This window comes from Humulus lupulus, chromosome 5 (assembly GCF_963169125.1).
Source record: "Humulus lupulus chromosome 5, drHumLupu1.1, whole genome shotgun sequence".
In the NCBI taxonomy this organism is placed as follows: domain Eukaryota; kingdom Viridiplantae; phylum Streptophyta; class Magnoliopsida; order Rosales; family Cannabaceae; genus Humulus; species Humulus lupulus.
In genome coordinates, this window is record NC_084797.1 from 231,906,087 (window position 1) to 231,918,034 (window position 11,948).

The 11,948-nt window shown below is 34.4% G+C and overlaps 1 protein-coding gene across 1 annotated transcript; it reads right to left on the reverse strand.

The window, feature by feature from the left end:
• Positions 1 to 786: 786 nt before the first annotated feature.
• Positions 787 to 3,486, reverse strand: LOC133780064 (protein CHROMATIN REMODELING 5-like). The gene is made up of 8 exons (XM_062219943.1): positions 3,467 to 3,486; positions 3,301 to 3,388; positions 3,066 to 3,200; positions 2,625 to 2,816; positions 2,462 to 2,529; positions 1,227 to 1,320; positions 968 to 1,092; positions 787 to 877 (listed from the first exon to the last, which is right to left on the reverse strand). Exons 1-8 carry the CDS (start codon positions 3,484 to 3,486, stop codon positions 787 to 789), a joined length of 813 nt encoding a protein of 270 aa, XP_062075927.1.
• Positions 3,487 to 11,948: the final 8,462 nt, after the last annotated feature.

An 11,948-nucleotide genomic window follows, 5' to 3' on the forward strand; every position in this document is an offset into this window, starting at 1 on the left:
AAATCCACGGCGTTGCTAAAGAATATTAATTTATTAAAACAAAAAACTCTAGAAAGAAAAATCTCTTCCACCAATATTAATTTGGCATTTCCATGGAAACATTCTGTTATACATAAGAAGTTACAAAGACACCCATAAAATATGTACATTAAATTCCCTGTCAAAGCAAATTCAATAATAAAACCAAAATCAATTGAAAACCAACAGGATAGAATAAATCAAGAAGAGGAGTTCCAGATGTAAAGAAAGCCAAATGATAGGTCCCAATACATTAATAGAATATAGATAGTAGAGAGGTTTGTGGGTAATTGTAGTGATGGATAGTGGATGCGCTGAAATAGTCTAGTATATACAAAGTAGAAGAATGAAGGAAGCATGATGATCGTAATGAATTGAGCAGTAGCTCTTGAGAGTGTTCTGGGGGTGAATTCCACCACCACTTGTGGCTAAAAATGATCAAACTAACAAAAGAAGCAATTGGGCAAGAGCTGCTTGTGCTTTTTCCCTATATTCAAAGTCACCCTGTCTCGTATCATATACGTCATTGGGGCTGGTTCAATAGTCCAGCTTTTAACGGATCATGCCTTTATATTTTGGCCAAAAGTCAACTTTTCTTTAAAGAAACATCAACTTGTATTAATGCTAAAATAATACAAGAGTAAAGTGAGTGAGAAAACACCCAGATCATCAAACAAGCAAAAGGAGAAAAGCTAAATTGTCACCCCTACTTATGATAAACCACATCCATCAAAAACTAACAATAGACATATAATACCTCTAAATTCTTCAAACAATATTTGCAACACATAATACCTGATTCCCACGAACTCCTTTGTTCAAGTCATGGAAGTTGCGTTCCAATATCCACTTATAGTACCTAAATGAAATATGTTAGCATCAAACATGCAGAGAGTAAATTGACTGATATTATAGAGACTCATGTCTATAAATTAACAATAGAACTTACTGTTTCTGAAGTGGAGACATCTCAACCCTAAGAATTCGCTCAATTTTTGGAGGCAAAGATTTCTCTACATCCTTAATAACTCTTCGGAGAATGTGAGGTCTTAATTCCGTATGAAGATTAGCAAGCTATAAATATTCAAATGCAAATATTACTTTCAGAGTACGGACAATCAGCCAAAAAGAAATAAAGAGCAATGAAATCAATATTAAGTACCTAATCATAAATATTCTATGATGACTAAGCAAGATAAGTTGTATACCTCATTCTCATTAAAAGAGCCAAGATTCTTGTAATTCTGAACAAAATCATCTTTACTCCTGAACTTATCTGGATCAAGGAAATGAAGCAGGGCCCTACAAGAAAACAAAAGGTGAATATGGAAAATCAATAAGCATCAGTAGGAAGGTAAGAAAAGTTAAGCGAAGTTTCCTTCATCGACATAATAAAAATTTATTTAGAAAAATCGTGATAATAATTCGGCTTTCCTATATATTTTTCAGTCTCAAGATCTACTTCTTAAGCTGTTTCTCGGAGCTCTAACAAGGTCAATAAAATGGTGGTCTAAAAAATTGCAAAAGTATAAAGCATGCAAGTGAAGCACCTGACATAACAAGAGTACATAAGCAAAATACCCATTTTCCATATGTATATATATACATATAAATCTATATATTGTTTATTTTATTTCAGGAAATCAAATAATCAATAAAGCAAGGGTTTTCAAGAATTTATCCACCTCCCTTTTTCTATATTTCCATAATCTCCTTTCCAGATTATTATCAGTCACAATATAAGCTGTAATTGTACAACTATGTTATGCATTTTCTTATTTATAATAACAAAATTTTATTGAAGAATTCAAATAAGAAGAACATCTGGGAATTGAAGCTAATTCAGAGAATGATTATGATAACTAAAATGTAATAAAAGCCAGGAGAAGACAGAAGAGTCAACAACATTGTAAGAATAAAAAAGAATAGTACTTGAAACAGGAGTAGTTTAGAAATATATTATTAAAATGATATCTAGACACCAGATGAAATTGATGATGGTTCCACTATAATAGCTAACAAAACAGTTGCCCAACATCAAAATTTTAGCATATCTAGAAACTGTAGCTGCTTCAACCTCTCCACACATAATTAAAGATGCCAAAAATTATCAAATAGAACATAAGAAATTCAAATTTAATAATTCAATATTTCTGCAAATTTAAACATTATAGGAATTACTAAGCACATAGTTTAAACCCGTCCAACAGCTAAAAGATTTGGTATATGTGCTCATAATCACAATTGGTGGAGGGAGAAGAACAAAAATTATTCCCATACTTCCCACTTCCCAGGCACCATAATCATCTCTAAACATAAAACTCCAAACAAGCTGGATTGTTTTGTTAAATGGGTAATCACATGCATGTATAGCAAATTAACAATAATGCAGAACACACAAAATCTTATATATCCGTGTTAGTGAAAAAGAGAAATTATTTACCACAACTCTTCCACACTGTTTTGTAATGGAGTACCAGTAATCAACAACTTGTTCTTGGTGCTAAATTCCTTTCAATCACAGCACTAGCAAATGGTAACAAACTAAACTTGAAAAGGAAAGATAAAATGGGCAGTTGTAAATTCAATTGCCATGATTAACCTACCGAAAGTGTTGTATACAACTGTGCTTCACTATTTTTTAACCTGTGTGCTTCATCAACCATCAGATAGCACCACTTGATCTTTGAAAGGACAGATTTATCTTTTAGAACTACTTCATATGTAGTCAATAATGCATTAAACTTTATTGGCCTGCCAACATTTTTGTTATTGTAGAATTCATACTGCTGACAAACCTGCATCCAACATAAAACTTTTAAGAAAAAAATGAGGCACTAACTATGATAGCACTAAAAGAGACAATGGTCACATGTCCGTGACCTCCTCCCAATTTATTAAAAAACCCTCACTTATGATGGGCACTTTTTGACATAGAAAAAGTAATCATACTGCAGCATGTAGACTGTTACTAATATTAAAATATTTACATTAAACATCTATGTGACATATACCAATATACATGTAATGGAAAAACTTAAACTCACCTCTCGACTTGCACGAGTACCAACATATACAATAATATTCATCTCAGGTAGCCACTTCCTAAATTCTTTTGCCCAGTTTGACAATGTGGATAATGGTACAACAACAAGAAATGGCCCATGGATATGTTGAGCATTCTGTAAAGGGAACAAACAAAACCTTGATCTCAAGTCTAGCTCTAAAGAAAAACTCATGACCTCAAATTTCAAGAAATTTTCAAAATAACTACATTTACACCTGTAAAAACCCAAGCATGGATACTGTCTGAACAGTTTTACCAAGACCCATCTCATCAGCTAAAATAACATTAGTAGCATTTCGCCAACTGCAAAAAGAAAGAGATTTTAAACAGATAACTGCCAAAGTATAATACTTTTACGGTAACACTTAATCATGGAAAAACAGTTCCAAATAAAATGACATACCTATTAACAAGAAAATTCAGACCCTCAAGCTAATAATCACGCAGCTTTCTTCCCCTCAACCATTAAGGCTGCTCATCAAGCTTCCGTAAACTTGCTAAACATTAAAAATGCACCCATTATGTCTGTTGCATATGACTAACCAAATTCTAGACAAAGATACAATGTTTAAAAGAATAGTTGAAATAAAAATCATAGTAGAAATAAGCTGTGTTTAGCAAACCAATGTCTAGAGATAAGTGCACAGTTAAAATGTACTCCTCCCACATATAAAATAAAGATAGTATTTACATTACTAAAAAGTTTGCCTATATTTCTTTGTATAAAATACCAACGTGTTCTTTATATTTCATATTTTCTATCTGAATAAAACTGGTTCATTAAAAAAGTAATGAAATGTTTGCCAATATAGAAGAAATGGTAGGATCACAAAGTTGATGCATATGAGCATCAAAATGGTTGTGTTTACCTACTTTTGTTCATATTTAGTAGAAAAGAATGACATTGGAACTTTCATAGGCCACTCAAATTTGAGCACACCATCGTTCAAGTTTTTAAAACTCCAAAGAAATACCAACCTTTGCTCTTTTTGCGCTGGGGATCTACCAATTTCCCCTGTATAGAAATTTCAGCCTCACGGGCCTGCTCATAGATGACACACTACAAGCATTAGTAAAATATAGAAGCACTTTCTACTTGAGTGAGAATTTGTGTCTGCATACAATCAAAACCCAGTGAAGTAAACTACCCAATGAGCTCAAGGCCCAAACAATGAAGGAAATCAACCCTGAAAAGCAAGAGCAAAAACAACACAAACTAGGGATCCAAATGCATATTCATCTAATGCTAACAAATGATGCATTGCATGATAGCCTTGGTTGAGGATCAAAATGCTGGATAAGCCTACACAGTTTTAGGAATGTAAAAGGCTCAAGGGTAGAAAACTACTTATGGAACCATCGGTTGACATCTAATGTAGAGTCCAAGAACTTTACTTAGCTAGTTAGATAATAGTATTATAGTATTTATAGCATTATCTTTGTAACTGTGGATTTTTGGTTCAGACCGGGAATTATTTGGACACTCATAGTAGTACTTATAGATTTTCTAAGTTTAATCTATAGTTTAAGAATATTAATTTTAACCTAAGGTTTGATTAATATGACTGATATTAAGGATAATATTTATTATACTATAAGGTTTAGATAAGGACCAATAGGATTTTAAGCACATGTTATGAATGGGTGATTAAAGATTAAGTATTTTGAGGATTAAATTTAATAAGGGTAAAAGTTTGAATGCTATAAGGTCAGTCAGCAGCTTTGAATACGTTGAGGGCTTAGTCAAGGCTGTTTACTCCATTCAAACTTAGCTAAAAATGTGTAATTTCGTGTTTAAATAATCAGCATGTGCCGATATATCGCAGCTATAGGGGGCGATATATCGCAGCACATAGATACAGAAAACACGAGATGATGCACGACAGCCTCGGGCATACTGGCCCAGGCGATATATTGCCTACAGGGGGCGATATATCGCCTCCTTCAGTATATTTCAAAAGTTTTTGAATTCTTTTTCCTTTCAGCCATTCAACCTCTTGATAAGTCCAGCACCTTTTTGAACGAGTCTTCAGCCTCTGCTGAACGATTATTCAAATTATTTTCACCTAAAAAGCTATTATTTTTATTCAAGTAAAATTTAGATCCTTTCATTCCTAAACTCTATAAATAGGACCTAGTACCCAGCCATTATTCATCTTTTGCTCTAAGTTCAGAGGCTGCAAGTGCTAAGTGAGTGTGAGAGTGTAAACACCTGGGTTGGGGAATCATAAGCTTATCAAACACTTTGGGAAGTAAGGTTTCATAGTATTTCGGTTTGAGGTGTAGATTGGTCTTATAAGTCTTCAAGGTATTTCCACACTCTAGTTCATTGGTTTTATGTTATTTTTCTTTCTCATAGTCTTCTACTCAGTCTTCTAACCTCATTCTTATTTTGGTTAGGAAATCTAAGAACTTGCACATAAGTTTTTGGTAAGTATGTTTCTCAAAGGTTTAGTCATTCCATTCCTTCCATTCTTTTCATTACTTTTTCTTCAATCTACTCACCCTGTTATATATGGTTTTAGGAGTGTTCCAAAAGTCCCAACTCTGTCCTCATATCCCGGTAACTTTGGTAAGGAAAATAGGATAGAATCTATATGTTATATGCTTATGTTATCTTATGTTTTATGCTATGAAATATGTTATAAATATGTTATGAAATATGTATGTTTGTAGGCTTGGGCATATGACCCATTTGACTAACAAGCCCCAAATAGATTATGGGCATATGACCTACTTAGCTAGTAGGACCCCACTAATCTAATGGGCATATGACTTGATTAGTCTATGGGACCCTAAGTAATAATGGCCATTATAGTATGTGTATGATAAAGTGTTATGTTATGTCTTTATGTTTCTTATGAAATTTATGTATATAAACTATGTGTTAGATTTTTCCTTGCTGGGCATTAGGCTCATTCCTTTTTGTTTATATGTGCAGTAAAATAGCTATTAGTGGCGGTAAGGTTCATGGATGCTTAGAGATTGTGTATCGATGGTGAATGGATTCAAGGAGTCGAGAGTTCGATTTCGAGGATGTAGTCTTTTATTTATGGGTTTATGTGTAATTTTTCCGCACTTTCTATGTAACTCCTTTATTTTAAATTATGTTTTGTTTTTAAGACAATGGGATCCCATATCCTTCTTGATATTTTTGTAAGTAACTCTTATTTCTACAAGTTAATAAAATTATGGTATTTTCGCAAATGTAAGTTTTATTAAGGATTTGTATGTATAGTTTCGTTAATGGTCCAAAAGTCTAGAGTAGTGGGTCATTACATCTAATGCAGTGAATACATACTTGAGCAGAATACCAATATTTTCCACAAAAAAGAAAAATAAAACGTCGTAAGGAAAATGAAAAGAACCTTTCATCTTCTCCTTAACGGCGTAAGCTTGGTGGTGGCCCGCGAATGGAAGTCGCATTGGGTCGAAGGCACACAGAGGTGGGCTCGCACCTAGGGTCACTTGGTTCGGGGGTTGGGTTCACGGGTGCCTGAGATTTGGAGCTTGGCTCGGAGAAAAACAGGTGTGAGGATGGTGGTTAGGTGGTCAGAGCTGAGGATGACGGTGGTTACGGGAGTGCGGCTAGGGCGAAGGGAAGAGAGAGACGAGAAGGAGAAGGGGAAAAAAGGGAAAATGAGAAAGAGATAAGACTTCAGTCCGAGATAGTGAAAATGAGAAAAATTTGCCTCTGTTTTTTTTTCACTTGGCACTTTATTTTTAACTTTGCCGCGTGTGACTTTACTCAATAACTTTATATATACAATAACTCTTTTTAAATAGTATTATAATGATGTGTTATGGTAATGGGTGTTTGGTGTAGTGTGTGACATTTGTCACATATATGTTTATTAAGGATTTAAGGATTTTAGATGGATAAAACAATCAAGGATAAACCTAGGAAGTTTAGAACCTTCTCTCAGATGCTAGGATCTCGTACTACTCAGTCAAAGTGGTTTCAACAACTTTAAGTGTGCTTAAAATGTGTTTTAGTATTTAAGCGTAAGCCAATATATCACAATTGTAGGGGGCGATATATCGCCTATGCTAATACGGGAAACATGGCGACTTTACATTATCGAAACCACAGAGCCTCGGGAAAACAGGGGAGGCAAATATCGCCCATAGGGGGCGATGTATCGGCTCTAGTGGCTTAGTTTGAAACTTTGTGGAATCTGAAGCTAGAAACAACCCTTAACAGCTTGTACGATTTTGACTGAGTTATGGGCATTTGTTGAGAGGAAAATCCCATTTTTATTCATTTTAATAGGAGTTAGTTTCACTCCTTGAACTATATAAATATGACCCTTCATTCAGCCATTTTCATCATCTTTCAAACACTTTTTAGAGCCTTCAAGCTGTTATTTTTGTTCTAGAGAGAAACACTAGGGTTTTGGGGTTAAAGTCATTCCAGGAAGCAACCATAGTGATGTGGGGCATTACATATGGTATTAGAGCCTTGACCCAGCTGGAAGTGTGGCCGAAGAGGACGTTGGACCCCTAAGGGAGGGTGATTGTGATAGTCAGAATCCCGTGATTCGCAGGGGGAAAGACCGGGTAAAAACTGTGCAATCCCGCACTGCCTGGGGAAGGTCAAGCGTGATGATTCTAAGACTGTGTAGGTATGGGACTACATAGTTGAAGCTGGATTAAATTGATTGATGGGTACTACTTATGACAACAAGATGCATCTTCTATTCAGTAGCCCATCACTTGAGAACTCCAAAGTTAAGCATGCTTGACTTAGAGTAGTATCATGATGGGTGACTTCCTAGGATGACAAAGCATGCTGGAAAGACTCGTGTTGGTTTGTAGGGTCAATCGTCATTCCAGGAAGTAATCATAGTGACGTGGGGTGTTACACTCATTATAATGGCTTTTGGTTAGGAACTTGATTTCTTTGAAACTTGAGATTTTTGGTAAGTTCTTATTCCAATGGTTTAGATCTTTTTTTTCATCTTTTTCTATTTACAAAATTTATGGTTTTACTGTTTGGTTTTAGGAGTTTTTGATCTTGCACTTGTCTCCAATATTCCAGTTTTGGTAAGGAAAATAAGTTAGTTCTTATGTGTTATGTGTTTGTATGTATGCTTTTTTTATGTCTTTTAGTCACTTGGGAAATATGGTTGCTTAGATAGCAAATCCCGAGATTTTTATCATTATCTTAGACTATAGTTGTGTCTAAACCTACCTTTAAAATAGTAGTTAAGAGGAATATAGCGGTTTCTATCAGATACTATGGTAATGAGTTAATGGCCATTAATATTGTAGTCCATTTTATATTTTATGCTTTATGTTTTAGTAGTTTTTCCTTACTGGGCATTAGGCTTTTTTCTTTTTATTTAGATTGTGCAGGTAAATGAACATGGAAGGCGGGATGAATCCGGCATGTGTATTGGTGGAGGAACTAAAGGAGTGAACCGATGGGATCGATCGAGGATGACGTTGAAATTTGAGTCTTTTAATTACGTATTTATGATTTCCACATTTAGTACTTGAATATTTAAATAAATGTTTTGTTTTATTTAAGATTTTTATGTATAAACAATGAGATCTCGTACTTTTGGATGTTCTTTATAATAAAGTCTTTATTATTTTATGTATGTATCCAAAAGATAGTAGTATGTCTTAGTAGTTTTAAAGGTCTGAGGTCTTTAAATTAGTTGGGTTGTTACACAAAGCAAGGATTTTATCTGAGGTTGAGGTCTAGAAGGTTGGAGAAGTAAGAATCAACTTGAAGGTAAGATCTTATTACTCTTTACAATCTAGGTCATGTTTATGATTGTTCATGGAATTTAAGGGTAGATGATATGAATTAGATCCTAGAATTTCATGTTAGGATATTTTATGAATATGTTTTAATGTTATAAACATGATATAGAAGAATTAATGATGAAATAAGGACTAGTTTTGGGATATATGTCCATAACATAGGAAGAATGAGTTTTATTGCGTAAGAATTGTTAGAATTATTGAGTTAGGGGACTCTCATGAATTGTTGGTATTTTATTGATCTCTAATAATAGTATGATGATATAGACAGATTCAAGATGAGATAAATGCAAAAAGAATCGTTCAAATCGTATTTAAATTAATAGTTATGGTTGTTTGAAGAATAGTCGCGATATGGGTTCTTCGTCAGGCGCAACCGTGCTACATTCCTAGAAAACATGTTTTTTTCCTCATTTTGATGGTCTTGGTTGGGGCTTTGATGGTATAGTTTAAGGGTTTTTTGTTTGGGGATTTTAGGACTTTCTTAAGGACATTTTAAGGCTATTAAGAGTCATAGAAAGTCTAGGAGAGGTTGCATAAGTCTAATATGATGTATGATCTATAAGTTCAAGCTTGTATGTTGTTTGACTTAGGACTTGGTAAAGGATACTTGAATGGAACAAGGAATGTGTTTTGGAGCCCTGCTAGACTTGAGGTAAGAAGAGTGGTCACTGTAACACAGAGTGTGCATTTGAAGGCACAAATTTATGTATATGTGATCTAATTAAGTTTATGTATGTTATGGTTATGATTATGATTTTGTGATGTATGTTATGAGTTTATGAATATTGCATGTTTATGTACGTTGTTGCATGCTTACATTGATATGGGTGTGAATACACTTGAGCAGAGTTGCTATAACATAGGGTCAATGTTATGACATTTTTTGGTGTATGGTAAGATGTTGGGCGGGGTAGTTATCGGAATAGGTAAGTGTCCGAGGCCGTGGAGGTTTAGGGTGGGATGCCACTTGCTACTATAAACTGTCAACACTTGCTTACGTTGTTTGTTTGTTGTATACTTGCGTAACATGCTTACGTGATGAAAATGCATGTGTACGTTATGATAAAATGCATGCTTACGTTTCTCGTGCTTAGTTGCACACTTGACCAGGTTAGCACCAGTTTATGACTGGTATGCGTCCGTAATACGTGTTACGATTGTATGATATGATGCTATGGTACGGTATGTTTATGAATAATTATGATACGTTACGATATGAATGACGTCAGAATGATGTGATAATGATGTGATATGGTATGCTATGGTATGTTTAAGTTATGTTGTGAGAAAGATGTGATACGATATGAATTATTATTGAACTCTATATATGTTAAGGTATAGATTATGAGTATTTTATGAATTGGGTTGTGATAGTTTGAATTAGTTTATGTTTTTCGTTTGAGCTTTGGGGTTGTGACCTACATAGCTCTTCTTGCTGGGCGTTAGCTCACAGGTACTCTATAATGACCCAACTACTTCTAAGACCTTGGACCATTAAAACTACTAGACATAATCACTATTTTTGAGAAAGCATACATAAGGAATATTCATAACTTTATTAAAAACTCCAAAGTAAATATTGAAATACATAAATGAGCAGTATGGGATCCCATTGTTTTAAAATAGAACATAATTTTAAATTAAATGAAGTTGTTTACAAAGCTAAATGCGGAAAATACATAAAAACATAAAAACTAAAATAAACGTCATCCATGATCGACTCGCAGCCCATTCCTTCCATTCATCCTCAATACACAAGTCAAGCCATCAAGAATCCTTCTGCCTCCGTATCTAGTTTCCTGCATCACACTAAAAAAAAATAAAGGAGTGAGCCTAATGCCCAGGAAGGAAAATCTACTAACAACATATAACATAAATCAAATACATAAAACTATATCATAAACATATACTATAAAACATATATCATATAAGACTACAATGGCCATCATAATTCTTGGAGCTTGTTAACTAAGCAAGTCATATGCCCATATAGATTTGTGGGGCTTGCTAGCCAAGCAAGTCATATGCCCATAAATTATTGGGGTTTGCTAGCAAGACAAGTCATGTGCCCAGGGACTATACACATAGTATACATAACGTAAACGTAACATAACATAACATATCATAAGCATAACATATCATAAGCATAACATATCATATAAACATATAAAAGCTATCATATTTTCCTTACCGAAATCGGGATATTTGAGAACAGGAGCGGGATTAGAACACTCCTAAAACCAAACGTAAGAATGGTGAGTTTCTAAGGAAAAGAGATGAAAAGGAAACTTACCGAGACGATCCTTAGATCAAAGAACTTAAACACCTAACCACAAAACCCTAAACAGAAGTTAGGATCTGAAAGAGACTTGAGGAAAACTAAGGAATCATAAAGAATAGAACTTATGAATAATATTACCTTGGATGAACTAGAACTGATCTATACTTCAATATCAAAAACACACTTTTATCTCACTACCCAAGTGTTTATAAAGCTTTTTATCCCCAAAACCCAAGTGTATCACTCTATAGAAATCTTAGCAGCTTGAAGGCTCTGAACACAGCTTGAAGAATGAGAGAAATGGCTAGGTACTAGGTCCTATTTATAGAGTTCAAGGGATGAAAATATCTCCTTTTTGGCTTGAATAAAATAATGAATATCAAATGAAAAATACTTGAATATTCGGTCAACAGATGCTTAAGACTCGGTCAAAAACGTTCAGAGGCAAGTCAAGAGGTTAAGGGATGAATCAAGCTGGGATTTATCGGATTTCGAAAAACTGCACCTAAGGTCGATATATCACCCACCTTAGGCGATATATCGCCTGACCCTATATCCCAAGTGTTCATGATTTCGTTCGTGTGAAGTCAATGTGTTTTCCGTATCTCCCGTGCTGCGATATATTGCCTCTAAGGCTGCGATATGTCGGCATACGCAGATAATTTAAACACATTTTTGCACAAATTTAAGATAATTAGAGTTGATTAATCAGGTTTGACTGAGTAATACGTGATTCCAGCAAGTTCTGGAAGGGTCTAGAACTTCCAGAAACTTCTAATATTGAATTATCCATTAAAAAAAAAT

What these genes read in the sequence shown, in the direction of transcription:
- LOC133780064 (XM_062219943.1), bottom strand. Translation starts at nt 3,486, where the DNA reads ATGTCATTTTATTTGGAACT. An exon ending in ATGTCATTTTATTTGGAACT is followed by an intron (nt 3,389 to 3,466) that starts GTTTTTCCATGA and finishes TTCTTTTTGCAG; the next exon opens with TTGGCGAAATGCTACTAATG. An exon ending in GTACTCGTGCAAGTCGAGAG is followed by an intron (nt 2,817 to 3,065) that starts GTGAGTTTAAGT and finishes TGTTGGATGCAG; the next exon opens with GTTTGTCAGCAGTATGAATT.